The sequence below is a fragment of the Chelonoidis abingdonii genome, chromosome 6, assembly GCF_003597395.2.
Source record: "Chelonoidis abingdonii isolate Lonesome George chromosome 6, CheloAbing_2.0, whole genome shotgun sequence".
NCBI classification, from domain to species: Eukaryota; Metazoa; Chordata; order Testudines; family Testudinidae; genus Chelonoidis; species Chelonoidis abingdonii.
Genome location: NC_133774.1, coordinates 46,213,911 through 46,232,209, shown reverse-complemented (window position 1 = coordinate 46,232,209; position 18,299 = coordinate 46,213,911). Strand labels below are relative to the sequence as shown.

Genomic DNA, 18,299 nt, shown 5'->3' with positions numbered 1-18,299 from the left:
ATAAGTTGCTTTTATGCTTCTGATGCTGCTATTTCTTCCCCAGCAGCAATGAGAAACTTACATGATCCTAGTCAATTCTCGCCCCCCCCCCCCCCCCCCCCCCCCCGCTTTTGCTGTGGCAGTATCTGGAGAGGCTGCTCCCCTACTGCTGCTGTGGGGCACAATGGTATAGTCAAGTCTTGCTCCAAGTTGTTTTGAAATGTTTGTCAAGGCATGCTCCAAATTAATGACTTTTAATGAAAGGATGTATGTGAAAATAACATAGCAGGGCACAGATTATCCAACAAGTTCTTGAAACGTATTGGAGACAGTTTTTTTATTTCCGAACGTGGAGAAAGCTACTGGGAGGAGGCTGTTCTAGATTTGATTTTGACAAATAGAGAGGAACTGGTTGAGACTTTGAAAGTGGAAAGCAGCTTGGGAGAAAGTAATCATGAAAATGGTAGATTTCATGATTCTAAGGAATGGTAGGAGGGAGAACAGCACAATAAAGACAATAGATTTCAAGAAGGCAGACTTCAGCAAACTCTGAATTGGTAGGTAAATCCCATGGGAAGCAAGTCTAAGGGGAAAAACAATTGAAGGCAGTTGGTAATTTTTCAAAGAGACATTGTTAAGGGACAAGAGCAATCTATCCCAATGCGTAAGAAAGATAGGAAGTATGGCAACAGACTACCCTGGCTTAACTAGGAGATCTTCAATGATCTAAAACTCAAAAAAGAGTCCTACAAAAAGTGGAAATTTGGTCAAATTTCAAAGGATGAATATAAATAAATAACACAAGTATGCAGGGACAAAATTAGAAAAGCCAAGGCACGCAATGAGATCAAACTAGCTAGGGACATAAAATGAAAGAAGAAAACATTCTACAAATTCATTAGAAGCAAGAGGAAGACCAAAGACAGAGTAGGCCCATTACTCAATGAGGGGAGAAAGACAATAACAGAAAATGTGGAAATGGCAGAGGTGCTTAATTATTTCTTTGTTTCAGTTTTCACCAAGAAGGTTGGCGTCTACCATAGTGAATGCCAGTAAAAATAAGGTAGGATCAGAGTGTAAAATAGGGAAAGTACAAGTCAAAAATTACTTGGAGAAGATGTCTTCAAAACAGCAGGGCCTGATGAAATGCATCCTAGAATACTCAAGGAGCTGATTGAGGAGATACCTGAGCCTTTAACAATTGTCTTTGAAAAGTTATGGAAGACAGGAGACATTCCAGAAGACTGGAAAAGGGCAAATATAGTGTCCATCTATAAAAAGGGAAATAAGGACAACCTGGGAAATTACAGACTAGTCAGCGTAAATTCTTTACCTGGAAAGATAATGGAGCAAATTAATTAAGCAATCAATTTGCAAACATCTAGAAGATAATAAGGTGATAAATAACAGCATGGATTTGTCAAGAACAAATTGTGTCAAACCAACCTGATCGCTTTCTTTGACAGGGTAACCAGACTTGTTGATGGGGGGAAGCGGTAGATGTGGTATATCTTGACTTTAGTAAGGGTTTTGATACTGTTTTGCATGACCTTCTCATAAACAAACTAGGAAAATACAGTCTAGATGAAGCTACTATAAAGTGGGTGCATAACTGGTTGGAAAATCATTCCCAGAAAGTAATCATCAGTGGTTCACAGTCATGATGGAAAGGCATAACAAGTGGGGTCCCTCAGGGATCAGTTCTTGGTCCAGTTCTGTTCAATATCTAAATCACTGATGAAGGTAATGGCATGGAGAGTACATTTATAAAGTTTGCGGACGATACCAAACTGTGAGGGGTTGCAAGTGCTTTGGAGGATAGGATTAAAATTCAAAATGATCTGGACAAACTGGAGCAATGGTTTGAAGTAAATAGGATGAAATTAAATAAGGACAAATGCAAAATACTCCACTTAGGAAGGAACAATCAGTTGCACACATACAAAATGGGAAATGATCGCCTAGGAAGGAGTACTGCGGAAGGGTATCTGGGGCTTTTAGTGGATTACAAGCTAAATATGAGTCAACATTGTAACACTGTTGCAAAAAAAGCGAACAACATTCTGGGATGTATTGGCAGGAGTATTGTAAGCGAGACACAAGAAATAATTCTTCCACTCTACTCCACGCTGATTAGGCCTCAGCTGGAGAATTGTGTCCAGGTCTGGGCACTACATTTCAGGCAACATGTGGACAAATTGGAAAAAAAAAGTCCAAAGAAGAGCAACAAAACGGATTAAAGGTCTAGAAAACATGACCTATGAGGGAAGATTGAAAAAATTGGGTTTGTTTGTCGGAAGAAGAGAAGACTGAGAGGGGACATAAGTTTTCAAGTACATAAAAGGTTGTTACAAGGAGGAGGGAGAAAAATTGTTTTCTTTAACCTCTGAGGTTAGGACAAGAAGCATTGGGCTTAAATTACAGCAAGGGAGGTTTAAGTTGGACATTAGGAAAAACTTCCTAACTCTCATAGTGGTTAAACACTGGAATAAATTGCCTAGGGAAGTTGTAGAATCTCCATCATTGGGTATTTTTAAGAACAGTTTGGACAAACACCTGTCAAGGGTGGTCTAGATCAGTGATTCCCAAACTTGTTCTGCCACTTGTGCAGGGAAAGCCCCCGGTGAGCCAGGCTGGTTTGTTTACCTGCGCGTCTGCAGGTTTGTCCGATCGCTGCTCCTAGTGGCCGGGGTTTGCTGCTCCAGGCCAATGGGAGCTGCTGGAAGCAGTGGCCACTATGTCCCTCGGCCCACACCACTTCCAGCAGCTCCCATTGGGGTCTGAGAAGTTACAAAGTAATCTACACTGGAGGAAAAATTTGGATTTATCAATGTTCATTTCCATCTTTGCATTCAAGAAGTTAGAGCCTAAAAGCCCAAGTTCATTTCAGAGTTTAGATAACTTATTTAGAATGGATAGGGAGTGTGTAGTCCTAATACAGTTTCGAAAATATCTTTGGAAGTATAGCTATGTTACAGCTGGTTCTACAGATTTTTAATAATAGTCTTTGGAGGGAAAATGGAGCTGAAATACATTCTCACTTGCTCTTATATCAACCAAGCTAAAGTCAGGTCTGAGTGGTGTTCTGGTTGCAGGAATGCACTGAAGTAGCTTTGATAACTTTTGTGCCAAAACACCCCCTACTTATAAAACTATATATATTTTTTCAGTATACTGTCTTTTATCATAGATATACTATGCTCCCTGTGACAAAGTTCCTCCTCTGCCTTTCTGCGGATTCTCCTCTGTGGTTCTGTGCTTTCTGATGGATTTGCTCGCCTCAGAGGTGTTTGGCAGTCCTCAATTTGTCTCCTTTTCTTAGTGGCACAGACCTGCTGTTCATTCAACTAACCTCATCACTGGCCAGCATGGGGAAAAGGAGGAGAACAATCCTCCACAGTCTCTGTTGGGCCCACCTAATGGGTTGTGGGACAGATCAGAGACTTTCCCCTCTGGTGGGACACACAGTCCAGATCAACTCCTCTTTTATATCAAATGGGGAGTTGAGGGATAGGGGTCCGCCCTCTACTCTGGGTTCCAGCCCAGGACCCTGTGGATTGCAGCTGTCTTTAGTGTCTCCTGTAACAGCTGCATGACAGCTACAACTCCCTGGCCTATTTCCCCATGGCCTCCTCTCAACACCTTCTTTGTCCTCACCACCGAACCTTCCTCCTGATGTCTGATAATACTTGTACTTCTCAGTCCTCCAGCAGCATGCCTACTCACTCTCAGCTTCTTGTGCGCCTCTTGCTCCCAGCTCCTCGCACGCCCCTCACTGACTGCAGTGAGGTCCTTTTTAAACCAGGTGCCCTGATTAGCCTGCCTGCCTTAATTGGTTCCAGCAAGTTCCTGATTGTTCTGGATCCAGCCCTGTTACCTTACCCAGGGAAAAGGGACCTGCTTCATCTGAGGCTAATATATCTGCCTTCTGTCACTCTCCTGTAACCATCTGGCCTGACCCTGTCACATCCCTCAACTTGCTTTCATTCTTTCTTATTACTTTAACTGCTGTTGGCACATCTTATTTATCCTTTTCTATGCTCTGGCCCTAGGCAACTCGTGGTAATGCTGGTGGAGGAAAGATGAGCAGGACAGCAAATTCCCACTTCAGGCAGTAGTGTGCCCTGGTCAGAGTCTAGTTCCTGTCACAATCTTGCCCACATTGCGTTGACTGGTTACGCAAACAAGCTGGAAAAGTTCAAAAAACGAGGGAAGGAAGGAGGAAGATTCCGAACTGAGGGAGATGTATGCAGTATGAGATTTCAGGAAAAAGCTACAGTTGCAGGTCCCATTTCTGAAAACGTGCAGCCCATAGCACAACCACTTTCTCTTCCCTCCTCAGCACACCTTAAAAACAAAAACAAACTTTGAGGACTTTCCAGGGCAAATAATGACCTACTTTTATGTGCAAGGGCCCTGTCCTCCTTGTTCAATCCCATCTGGCCCTAGGAGGGAATAAGAACCTGTTACAGACTGACATATCCTGATCAGACTGTATGGAATTAAATAAATTTAATTAAATAAAGTTAAACCTTATTGAAGGGGGGTGTTTTATTAACAATGCAATTGTGTATGTGTTGTTGTGGCATTGTGGAAGATAGAAAATGCAGCTTTTTCCTTTGGTTTCTATTCTCACTTTGCAAGCATAGGAAAGAAGAAATAAGTTGGGGAAGGAAAAAGGTGTGTGTGTGTGTGTGTGTGTGTGTGTGTGTCACATCCCTGGTGGTGGTCAGGATTTAGTTGAATCTGATAGAGGTGACAATATCATCTGGGTCCCTCTTGGCCTGGTCTGGTCAGGAAATCTCTTGGGATCAGGATGACAAAGGCCCAGTGATGTTACAGTTGATCCCAAGAGATAGCGGGAGATAGCAGCCATGATGTTGAAGCTCATTTCTTCCCCTTCTTTCAGTCAGTATATGTCCCTCTTTGCTGCTGCTCTGCCAATTTCCCTTTTTCTTTTTAAGGACCACAGAAGAGCGCAATGGGCACAGTAGTTCATCTTTGCATTATTTTGTCTACCAGTAGGCCTGATTTCCAGCACACCAATTTTGGTTTATTGACTCTTACTCTTCATATTTACCAGGCATTATCTTAACACAGTCCTTGAGTTATATCAATAGGCCTCTTTGTTTGGAATAATTCAGTCTCACTTTTGCACCTCTTCCCATCAGTGTTTTTTGTTGATAGTTTATTGTGATGTTTTATACACTTTCACTCACTTTTCACTCTTGAGCTCACAATTAGGATAAATTTGTAGGGTAATTATTTCAGTGCCACTCTACTGATACAGAAAGCTGTCAGAGGCAGCAAGCTGTTTGGTGACTCGCTTGAAAAAATTGATTGAGCCAGGAAGCATAGGTTCTCAATAAGTTGCAACTTTCTTGAAAGGGAAAGACACCATCAATCAAATCTGTCACTCCAGAGTGTTAACATTCAATAATAAGTGCCTTGCTGACTTGTTTCTTCTCTGGGATTAATTCTCCAACTTTTAGAATAAAATGTTAATCTCAGACTCCTTCTAGAACAATCAGATTTAAAGTAAAATGCCTTTTTAATATGAAAAGAGCCTGTGTGAAAATGGCATGTTACTCAAAATATACCCTGGTAGCAGAATATACAGCATTGATGTGCAAAATTTGTACTGCTTTTTACTCCTCGTAGCACTGCAGAGCCAGAATGTTTGAGGGAGAGTAAATGGATTCTGTTCTTGTACATGAACAGAATTGTTTACAAGCCCACTGAATGCAATGACGATACACTGGTATTACTGCAAGGCACAGTATAAAGGCAAACTTGTGTAAATAAAGACTTAATTTGGCCTGTAGAAACACTTGATACTGGTGGAAGAGTCAGTTGGGGACGAAGAATAGTTAATGTATGGAGTACTGGACTGCGAAATTGGGTTTAATTTCTGGCTTGGCCAAAGACTGACTTTGGGAGCTTTGCAAGTCAATTAACCTGTTATTTGTGTCTGACATAAGGGGGAATTGAACCCACATCCTAGAGTACTCTAATCAGTGAGCTAAAAGTTATAAGGGAGGTCCTCCTCCACTTCAAAACTTCTCCCTCAAAGCATTTTTTTTAAATAATCCTCTTTGGCTTTTGTCGAAATGTCAAAAATCTAAACAAAATTGTTTTGAAAGGGGTTGAAACAGAATGTTTTGTTTCAGCATTTACTAAAATGTCTTTTTTTGTTTTTTTTTGGTTTGGTGGACACTTTTGTGAACTCTACACACAGTCTCTAACAGTTCAGGATCAACTGAAGCTGCAATTTTTGGCAAATAAGCAATTTACTGAAAAAGTGTGCCTGTTTCTACCTCAGAGTACAATGTACATTGACTTCAGACTGCAAACCTTCATTGGGACTATAGCCTGCCTGGCTGAAGCATTGAAGCTGTTTTGATTTGTTGAAGGTGGCATTGGTGCAATGTGGTATGGCTGCTTTGTTTACCTATTTTTTGTAATAGTAAGAATGTTAGTAAGGCCCTACACTTGTCCTTTTTCAGCATAAATGAGCATTTTAAAGGTTTTTTTTCCTTCATTTTTTAATCCATTGATTAATTCATCGATTTTTATCTACCCAGGTTGACTGCAACTAGCTGCCATTGACAAAATTTAATTTGTTGATGTTAATGATGGACTGATTTATTTTCAGATCTCCATAGAGAATGATTACCTAGGCCCCAGGAGGATTGAGAGCCTACAAAAAGAAGATGCAGATTGGCAGCGGAAAGCCCACATGGCTGTCCTTTCTATTCAGGATCTTACTGTTAAGTACTTCGAAATAACAGCCAAAGCACAGAAAGGTAACCATTTTCCACTGTCTTATTTTCTTCACATAAAGGTTATTTGAAATCTGTGTTGAATTTTAATAGTTCCTTTTTTTAAGAAAGGGGAAAAACGCGATCCGAGAAAGTATAGGCCTGTTAGTTTAATCCCAGTTCTATGCAAGGTCTTGGAACAAATTTTGAAAGAGAAAGTAGTTAAGGATATAGATGTTAATGGTAGTTGGATAAAATACAACATGGCTTTACAGAAGGTAGATTGTGCAAGACCAACCTGCTCTCCTTTTTTGAGAAGATTGTCTAAAAAATCAGTTAATGGAAATTAAGTAGATCTAATTTACCTGGATTTCACTAAGGTAGTTGATAAAGTTCCACATGGGAAAATCTTTGTTAAATTGGAGTAGATGGGGATTAGTATGAAAATTGAAAGGTGGACAAGGAACTGGTTAAAGGGAGACTACAATGTGTCATACTGAAAGGTGAATTGTCAGGCTGGAGGGAGGTTACTAGTGGGGCTCCTCAGGGATCGGTCTTAGGACCAATCTTATTTAACGTTTTTATTACTGGCACAGAAAGTGGGAATGTGCTAATAAAATGTGCAGATGAGACAAAGTGGGGAGGTATTACCAATATAGAGGAGGACTGGAATATCATACAAGAAGATCTGGATGTCCTTGTAAACTGGAGTAATAGAAATGGGATAATATTTAATAGAGCAAAGTGCAAGGTAATGCATGTAGGAACTAACATACCCAGCTTATAGCAAAAATTCTTCTTGTATCAGCTGGGAGTGACAGAGGAGGAGAAAGATTTGGGTGTACTAGTTGATCACAGAATGACTATGATCCACCAGTGTGATGTGGCTGTGGAAAAGGCTAATGCAGTCCTAGGATGCATCAGGCGAGATATTTCCAATAGAGACAGGGAAGTGTTAGTACCACTGTGCAAGGCACTTGTGTGACCTCATCTGGAATACTGTGTGCAATTCTGGTTTAAGAAAAATGAATTCAGACTGGAACAGGTACGGAGAAGGGCTACTAGTATTATCCCAATAATGGAAAAACCTACCTTATGAGAGGAGACTCAAACAAATGGGTTTGTTTAGCTTAACCAAAAGAAGTCTGAGGGGGGATCTGATTGCTCTCTCTAAATATATTAGAGGGATAAATACCAAGCTCCAGCATGTACACAAGAACAAATGGATATAAGCTGGCCATCAACAAATGTAGACTTGAAATTAGATGAAGGTTTCTAACTATCAGAGGAGTGAAGTTCTGGAACAGCTCTTCCATAGAGAGCAGCGTGGGCAAAATACCTAACTGGCTTCAAGACTGAGCTTGATAAGTTTATGGAGGGATGTTATGATGAAACTGCCCACAACAGCATGTAGCTAATATTTGACTGATAGCAACAAATGTTGCCAATGGCCAGTAACAGGACACTAGATGGAGAGGGCTCTGAGTTACTATACCGAAATCTTTCCCGGGGTCTGGCTGGTGTTGCCGACATGCTCAGGGTCTAACCGAACACCATATTTGGGATTGGGAAGGAATTATCCACTGGGTTAGATTGGCAGAGACCCTGGGAGTTTTCCATCTTTTTCTACAGCATGAGGCATGGGTCACTTGCAAGTTTAAACTAGAGTAAATGGTGGATTCTCTGTAACTTGATGTCTTTAAATCATGATTTGAGGATTTCAATAACTCAGTCAGAGATTATGGGTCTATTAAAGGCATGGGTAGGTGAGGTTCAGGAGGTCAGACTAGACCCCCGTGCAGGAGGTCAGACTAGAATAATTTATCACAATGGTCCCTTCTGACCTTAAAGTCTATGATTCTGTGTTGTTGGCTTTTCTTTTCCCTAAGAGGAAACTGGAGCTTTCTTTTTTCTTTTCATCCTGTTTCTGCCTGTCCATCTCTCTCTTCAATTGGTCCTCCTTCTCAAACACCCACAATAGCAAACAAAAATGCCCCCTCAATGCAATTGTGTTCGTGCTCCTCCACAGCAGCACTTTTTGTGATTAGGCACCCCCCATGCAGACTAGAATTCCTACAGGATTTTCTTTTTTCAGGCAGGTGGGAACCGTAATATCAATTTTGTCTCTCTCTTTCATCTGACTCAGCGTTTCTTGTTCCTTTTCTCATCAGTTAGACCTTACATAACTGTAACTATCTTGCTACACTACTCAGAGAATACTTTACCCAGATTCATCTGCAAAAGGTATCTGCTGGTTGGAAGTCTGCCCTGATGTAACTGAGGCCTTTTCTATACTAGAAAATGCACCAGTTTAGCAAAATCGATTTAAAAGTCACTCTAGTTAAACCCTAATGTAGACTTGCTTAAATTGATCTAACCCAGGGGTAGGCAACCTATGGCACATGCGCCAAAGGCGGCACGCGAGCTGATTTTCAGTGTCACTCACACTGCCTGGGTTCTGGCCACTGGTCTGGGGAGCTCTGAATTTTAATTTAATTTTAAATAAAGCTTCTTAAACATTTTGAAACCTTATACAATAGTTTAGTTATATATTATAGACTTATAGAAAGAGAACGTCTAAAAATGTTAAAATGTGTTACTGGCACGTAAAACCTTAAATTAGAGTGAATAAATGAAGACTCGGCACAGCACTTCTGAAAGGTTGCCAACCCCTGGTCTACGCTTCCTTGTATTGATTTAGCTTAAGTCAGTATCTTACTAATGCAAGCTACACTGATTTAAGCAAGGGTTAAACTTGTTTAACTACAGTGAATTTCTAAAAGCATTATTTAGTTAAATAAGTGCGCTGTGAAGTATAGAGAAGACTTAAAAATGTTTTCCTGTGACTTATTTACTATCAATGTAGGTGAAGTAGCTAGAATGGTCCCTTGAAAAAATATGTTAACTGCCTATGTTAAACAATCTGTTTCACCTTGTATTTAGTTGTGACACTCTGAATAGGTTTCCCAGGCCTGAAGAAGAGCTCTGTGTAAGCTCAAAAGCTTGTCTCTCACCAGCAGAAGGTGATCCAATAAAAGATGTTACCTCACCCACCTTGTCTTCAGTATCCTGGGACTGACATAGCTACAACACTGCATCAATCCATCCCTCTGTCTCTTGTCTTATATTTAGATTGTCAGGTCTTTGGGGCAGCTCTCTTTGTTCATATCTGTACAGTGCCTGCCACAATGGGGTCTTCATGTATGATTAGAGCTCCTAGGTGCTATGGCAATTCTAAGAATAATAAAAATAAGGACAGATTTTGTTACTGAGTGAGGAAGCAAGGTGTGAGTAACCATATTACTAGCTTGCCATTCAACAGCTATCCTTTACTGAGGGTACAACTGCTTTAAACGCCTGGGCCCAGATTTAGGCCTAAATTCCTTTGAGGATCTGGGGCTTGGAGACTGAATGCTTCATCTGTGGACTCCTGAATTTCAGTGAGTTGTGCTCAGCAGAAGTGTTCAAATAATATCATGTAATTGCCCTGCATGGTTTAAATCAGTGAATGGTTTATCTGTCTCAGCCCAAGTAGTGGTTGGTGCTCAAGATAAGTGAGTTCTAATCTTGATCAGGCAAGGGACTTCTGCTATTCTGGAAGGTTCTGAAGAAGTTCTGATTCATCTGGTTATGTCCAGGTCTTCTTGTACTCTGTATGGTTAACTTGAACCTAATTCTTTGGCAAGGAACCTGGATTTTCCAACAGCTTCAACTTTTAAAATAAAATGTTTTGTTACGTTAAATACCCAGTCAGTACAATGTTCATTGTGGTGTTAAATTTAATATTAAAGTGTAATTTGTTGCCCCATAATTCTTAGTTTTCTTAGTGCTGCAGACTTGTATTGAACACACAACTGCACTGTAGAAGTTGTCAAGGGAAGCTGGAGGCTTTGGTAGGTAGAAGATGACATTTGGGACTCTTAGCAGTTGGGAACATATGGGAGGCAGTTTAGAATTACAGGCTAAACACATCAGCTGGATATTTCTGTTAAATCAGGGGCTTCAACCTGGAGGTCATCAGTAGATATCAGGAAGTTGCAATTATATTGCCTCTCACATATTGCTATTTGGGAGGAAGTTGGGATGGGGGCAGGTGGTGGTTGCCTCTGGAGATAGTTTGCACCATTGTGCTTAAATGATTAGCAGTGACATAATATTGGGATTTAGATTGCCGTTATAGGGGCTCAAAGATAACACTCAATAGGTAAATGTGTAAGCTCACACTTATTTTAAAGATATTATTCAGGCTGTTTGCAGACTTGAGTCTTTATCATTCAGTTTACATTTGGAAAGTTTTCTTTGCAACCAGTTAAGCTAAAATGTAGGACTCTGGAGATATCATAGATAGATATGTAGGATTGGAAGGGACTTTGCAGGTCATTAGTCCAGTCTCCTGAACTGAAACAGGACAAAGTATTATTTAGATTTTTCTTATTGTGTACCCACTTGCAGATCAACCAGCTGCTCGCATACCTCCAGTGTTGCTGTGTATATAAGAAAGGTGACCATTTATATCACTGTTGTTACCACTGTTAAACAATTTCCATAAATCTGGTACAAAGTATGGCATATAAAACTTCAATGGAAAAGTTATGATTTGCTAAGTATGATTATCTTCTTTATAAGCATGTCATGTTTGTATCTGAAGTTATGAATATTGGCTATGTACTTGTATCTTAAACATGTATTGTATTCCTGGATGACTTCCACCAGATAGCTGTCTAGCCCTAATGTAAACCTCTATCGGAGACTGTCAAATTGCGACTCGCGAGCTGCATATGGCTCTTTTTACAGTTAAAATGTGGCTCGCAGTCCCCACCCCCCTTCTCTGCCTACCAGACTGGGGCAGGGAGCTCAGGGTTTCAGCCCCATGGAAGATGGCTGTCTGGGGTTGGGGCTTCAGCAGGAGTAGGGCAGAAGCCCTGAGCCCCAGCAGGCACCTCCCATGTGGCTGAAGCCCTAAGACACACCCCCTGCCGCCTCACTGCAGGGCTGAAGCCCCAAGACCCCCGCCACAGGACAGGAGCCCAGCAGATAAGCCTGGTTCTTGAACTTCTGAAGATTATCGCTCGGAGGTCAGTAAGTTTGGCCACCCCTGAGCTATGTATTGATGGCCCGTTAAAATCACTCCACTCTCTGATATGGCCCATTGAAGAAACTCATCCTGCTCAGTAGGTCTTCCTGTGGATGCCTCAGACAGCGAGGAGCCAGTGACCACCCCTTGTGATTCAGCAAAACATATAGGGACATGTGAGATGTTCATGTGACCCTGGACTCCATTTTGGGCCAGTAACTTTCCATACAAAGGGGCTGTGTGCTTTGTTTGGGACGGTAAATTTCCATGCACAAGGCAAAGAATAGAAAAGACGTGAGAGAACTTGATTTTTCTTCTTTTCTACTCTAATTCTCTGGACTGTGGATGTACAACTACAGTAAAAGTAGCATCTTGAACTATGGACTGAGGCCCTTCCAATCTTTTGAAAGTTACCAGAGACTTTTGCAAGCCAGCAGTCTATTCCATCACTGCTACAAACCTGATATAAGGACTTTGCAATCATTTTTGTATGTATACGATCTAGTAACCGTTTATCTTTCTCCTTTTATTAATAAATCTTTCATTAGTTTACTAAAGATTGGCTGAAAACATGATATTTGAGTAAGATTTGAGAAACATATTGACCTGAGGGTAAGTGTCTGATCTTTTGGGATTAGTAAGAACCTCAGATATGGTGAAATGGGTTTTCAATAACTTCTTGCTATATTAGATTTGGCTGTTTGGATGGGAGCCAAGGGCTGGACTGCCTAAAGGGGACTGTGTTTTGGTTCTGGTTAACCAGTGTGGTACTGCAGAAGCTGTTTTATTACTAGTGTGGTGAACTAATTATAGAATAAACCACCAGCTTTGGGGATTGCCTGCTTTATTTCTTGCAGTCTGCCCTGAGTGTGGCATTCTTAGTGTGATCCATCCCAGGAACTTGGTCTCACCCAGTTGCAGATCTACCAACTGCCCCATGTACCCCTACCCTTCTCTGCACTGATACTGTGTATTTTCCTCTTAACAATACCTGTCTTTAGCCATTTGTCCATTTTTCAGAGTTACGTGCAGATATAGTTATAGTGTGACGTATGCAACCAAAAAAAAGCCCCTGACTCAGCTTTAAGCTCAGTTAGACTGGACAACTTTTCAGAGTGATACCCGTGTTAGTCTGTATCAGTTGTTTTTGTTTAGACCGAACAGTTGCTGGGCAATTGAACCCAGGCTGTATGGTGATTGGAGGTGAGGGTTCTATACATCAGCGTCTCTGTATATCTGTGTTCTCACTGGTATATCTTGAAGTAAATTAACGACTGTATTTTATGTAACAAATTCCCACAGAGTTTTAAAGCTTTAAGGTTAGCCTACTAGGAAAATGCAATAAATAAAATAATAATAAATCCACCATTACATAATTTCTCCTGCATGCCCCCCAGAAATGCCTGGGGAGGGGGCACTCCAGGGGATTTGCATACCAAAGTTTGGGAGCCCCTGACACGTTTGTCTAACATGTTTTTAAAAATCTCCAGAGACTGAGATTCCATAACATCCTTATGTAATTTGTTCCAGTGCTTAACTACCCTTACAGTTGAGAAGTTTTTCCTAATGTCTAACCTAAATTTCTCTTGCTGCAATTTAAGCCCTTGTCCTGTGTTCTGTGGATAAGGAGAACAATTTATCACTCTCTTCTTTATAACAACCTTTTATGTACTTGAAAACTGTTATGTCTCTTCCAGTTCAGATTTAGTTCAGGAAAGTATATTTTACACTGTTGTTCTTGTTGTTTGTTTTAAAGGCTTAGCTTCTCTGTCAGTGGGTGGTTTTTGTGGCTGCAGAACTATGGAGTACTATGATATACCTCGAAACTTTACATTGACAAGTGCCTCAAACAAAGGAAACAGAAATTTGAGACAAACTAGGTTTCTAATAGTTTACTAAATTTCAAACTGTGTCTGCAGTATCAGAAGCAGAAGTATAATAGAGAATGATAGTTCTGGGGAGATGGTGTAGTTGCAGAAATCATACATCATGTTTAAGCTCCTGGAAATTTATTTTCATAATAGCTATTACTATTGCAGAAATTGTTGATGTGTTTATAGGAATTGTGATAGCGCTAACAAATTGTATATGAAATTTAACAGCACATCAAATGTCATGTATTTTATCTGTATTAACGAGAGCTCTGTCTTTCTTTTACAGCTGTGTATGATCGAATGCGAGCAGATCAGAAAAGGTTTGGTAAGGCAGCATGGGCAGCAGCAGTAGAACGTATGGAAAAGTTGCAGTATGCAGTTTCTAAGGAGACTCTGCAGCTGATGAGAGCTAAAGAAATCTGTTTGGAGCAGAAGAAACATGCACTGAAAGAAGAGGTAATTTCTCATACAAATCTATTTAAAATTAAAAATATTGGTATTGTTGAATTAATTCTGAGTTTAATTTTCTTAAAGATTTTTATGTAAACCTTTATAAGGCTATTTACAAAAAAATCTCCAATTTTTTACCATTGCAAACAGATTCTGTCATCAGTCTTATTGGGCAGATGACAGCCAGTTGCAGTGTAGATTTTGTATTTGTATCATTTTCCTTCCATATTTTCCGGTATGCTGTGTTGTCTCCTTCATTGTACTGTTTAATAAGCAGTCTAGAAACTCTTTGACATGTTTTAGTAATCCTAAAATTACTAACAATCTTAGTGGAGCAAATAGAATGGGAGTGCAGAGGGAAGTAGTAGGATCAGAAATCTTAGTTATAATCTCAGCACATCATTGTTCCAAAGAGCTTTTGGAGGCCTGAGAGCAGTATTGGATCTACAGTGGATCAATGTACATCAACATCTGAGATCCAGAAAAAGATGACAGTCTACCCACGCCCCCCAACAAAAACAACCCACCAAAAATCACTATCTATGGGGAGTAGGTGTGGAGGGTATGGTAGCATATTTGGTGAAAGCTGCAGAAGCAAGAAGCTTTGTTTTACATTTTCATTGTCCTCTTCTTTTTTTTTTTTTAATTAATTAATATATTTATTTATTTATAGCATATAGGGCAATGAAATGAGGAAAAAAATTTTTGCTCCTTCAGCTTTCATGTAGGACGTTACTCACTTTGTTTTTATGATGTTTGTGTGTGTCAGTTTTTACTATAAATGACTAGAATGCTACTGAATTTCCAATTTGCTACAACTATGGGTATGGAAACCTGCCTCTTTCTCTCTCGAGAAATATTTAAGCCTGTTTCACTATCCAAAATGATTCCAGAATCATTGAATCATATAAATTATTAATATGTGCACAAACAGAATCTCTTCTGACATTGATTTCAACACGGAATTTTCCATGTGAACCAAATCTCTGTATTGTAAAATCATATTATCACTTTTATCACAAATTAGCACATTAAAAAGATAAATACAAAGTAGCATCATTTGGATGCTGTTCATATGTTGGAAAGTGCAACAAACTGCTCATTGGTCTTAAATACTTATGCCTGATTTATTTTTGGCAAATTCAAAATTTTCTCCTCAGTTTTTGAATCCTTGCAATTAAACGTGCTCCTTATTGTGTACTTTATCCACAAAACTTATGATTGTTTCTGAAGCCCCATGGTGTAATCATGGCATTATTACATGATCAGCCAGGACCAGTTTGCTGCTTCCTTACTGTGGTGAAAACAGTCATACAGTATATCTATAGTCTCTCTGTCTGCATATGAACTAGGGAATAGGTTGAGTAATGAATATAGCCCTTACATGCAACTTCTAAAGTTATTTATTTGTAACTGTCTGTTGTATTCAGGGAATAGTAGGATAGTTGGCATGTAGCTGACTAATTCCTGTAAATCTCTATGGATAACTAAAAGTGATTGCTTGAGGGATAGTGTCTTAACGTTTTAGAAATTGTGATTTGAAATCCTCTTAAGGATGTTGTCCTTTTAATATTTCTATCAACTTTTTCATCATAATGATACATTCTGTTCACTTCTCTTAAACTAAATTATAACAAAACAGTATTTTGGCTTTTCCTATATACAAGTTGGAAAAAGAGCACTCCAACTCCACAAAGATATCTGTTGAAAAAGCCATTGTAGAAAAGGTGTTAGCTGTTCAAATTGACCACGATCAAACACACCACTGTTAGAAGTAATGCAGTCTCAGCTTTTAAGTCCTTGTCTAAACTAGCATCATCAGTGCAGGGAGCTGGACCAGATGACCGCTAAAGGTCCTTTTCTGCCTTACATTTCTGTGGATTAGGGCCATAATACACCACTGGTGCAGCTCCACTGATGGTACCCTTGGTGGAAGCTGTACTGTGGTAAGGGATTTTTACCACCATCTATACCTCTGCTTCCATTTTTGCTGCATTGGTGGAACCTTACCAGTATTGAATTGTGGGTCCTTATTTGCCAGTGTATCCACTGTCTTGGAATTTATGAATTAACACCTGGGGCCTCTGAATTGGGAGAGAGGGACAAGCTAGTCTTGGTTGATTTTTTCACCTCATAGTTAAAACATAACCATTTTCTATTGTGGTCTGTAAGAATAGCCACATCTTTACATAATTAAATTTCTGTCTTCCCCTTTGTACCTCCTAAATTCTATCTGTGGTTGCTGTGCTCATGCTTTGTTTGAGAAGGACTATGTAAAGCATCCTCAAAAGGAGACCAGATTCCATTCTGTGGACTGGTTGCCAAGTCTTTTCATGATGACAAACAGGAATGTATTAAATCATAGTGAGTGCTCTCTCTGTAAGTCTATAAATATGTAAACTTGTTTGGATATATAGAAGTGTGTTATTGGTCAATGCATTTCCACCAGTGCTTCATTGCAGACTTTTTACTTATTGTTGTACTGCTGAATTCCATAGACTTGACCTGCTTTATGAATAGCTTATTTATAAAGCTATTACAGGACATTTATAAATAGAGAACGTTGCGTTAAATTATTACAAGATCCCTCACTAAAGACTCTTAAGCAAAGTAAGCTGTCATGGGATAAGAGGGAAGGTCCTCTCCTGGATCAGTAACTGGCTAAAAGATAGGAAACAAAGGGTAGGAATAAATGGTCAGTTTTCAGAATGGAGAGAGGTAAATAGTTGTGTCCCCCTGGGGTCTGTATTGGGACCAGTATTGCTCAACATATTCATGAATGATCAGGAAAAAGGGATAAACAGGGAGGTGGCAAAATTTGCAGATGATACAAAATTACTCAAGATAGTCAAGTCCAAAGCAGACTGTAAAGAATTACAAAGAATACACAAAACTGGGTGACTGGGCAAGAAAATCGCAGATGAAATTCCATGTTGATAAATGCAAACAAATGCACATTGGAAAACATAATCCTAACTATATGTATAAAATGATGGGATCTAAATCAGCTGTTACCACTCAAGAAAGAGAGCTTGGAGTCATTGTGGATAGTTCTCTGAAAACATCCACTGAATGTGCATCAACAGTCAAAAAAGCAAACAGAATGTTGGGAATCATTAAGAAAGGGTAATAAAACAGAAAATATCATATTCTCTCCTATAAATCCAAGGTACACTCACATTTTGAATACCATATGCAGATGTGGTCACCTCATCTCAAAAAAGATATATTGAAATTGGAAAAGGTTCAGAAAAGGGTAACAAAAATGATTAGGGGTATAGAACGGCTTCCGTATGAGGAGAGATTAATAAGACTGGGACTTTTCAGCTTGGAAAAGAGACGACTAAGGGGGGATATGACAGAGGTCTATAAAATCAAGAGTGGTATAGAGAAACTAAATAGGGAAGTGTTATTTACTCCTTCTCATAATACAAGAATAAGGGGCCACCAAATGAAATTAATAGGTAGCAGGTTTAAAACAAACAAAAGGAAGTATTTCTTCACACAACATACAGTCAACCTGTGGAACTCTTTGCCAGAGGATGTTGTAAAGGCTAAGTCTATGACAGAGTTCAAAAAAGAACTAGATAAGTTCATGGCGGATAGGTCCATCAATGGCCATTAAACAGAATGGGCAGAGATGCAAAACCATGTTTTTGAAGTGTCCCTAGCCTCTGTTGTCAGAAGCTGGGAATGGGTGATAGGATGGATTACTTGATGATTCCCTGTTCTGCTCATTCCCTCTGGGGCACCTGACATTGGCCACTGTCAGAAGACAGGATACTGGGCTAAAGGGACCACTGGTCTTGACCAAGTATGGTTGTTCTTATGTCCCTCCAAAAATGTACAAAGCAGCAAATCAAAAGGTGAAAGCAACAGATACCTTTTTTAAAAAAAATCTTCTAATATATATTCTGTGTAGATTCCTTCAGCTCAGATTAGTTTTGAACTTTTAATTAAAATTGGGAGCCACTTTTCCTTCTCTAATGAAGAGATTAAAAAAAACAAAACCCAGAGAGGGTTAAGTGCCTTAAGTGAATGTATTGGTGGTCAGTATTGATTCAGCTAGTGGTAACAGTTAGACTTAGAATTATCTAATAACAAGTGAGTAGTGGAATACTCATTAATAGTGATTACCTACTTTGCTTTTAATAGTTGGCA

General features: G+C 39.7%; 1 protein-coding gene across 1 annotated transcript in view; it reads left to right on the top strand.

The window, feature by feature from the left end:
* Nucleotides 1–18,299, top strand: part of JMY (junction mediating and regulatory protein, p53 cofactor) — a 146,002-nt gene that overhangs the window by 45,271 nt on the left and 82,432 nt on the right. The window contains exons 3-4 of the mRNA XM_032778561.2: nucleotides 6,635–6,785; nucleotides 13,975–14,144. Coding sequence (XP_032634452.1) covers nucleotides 6,635–6,785; nucleotides 13,975–14,144 — 321 coding nt within the window. The remainder of the gene's footprint in view (nucleotides 1–6,634; nucleotides 6,786–13,974; nucleotides 14,145–18,299) is intronic.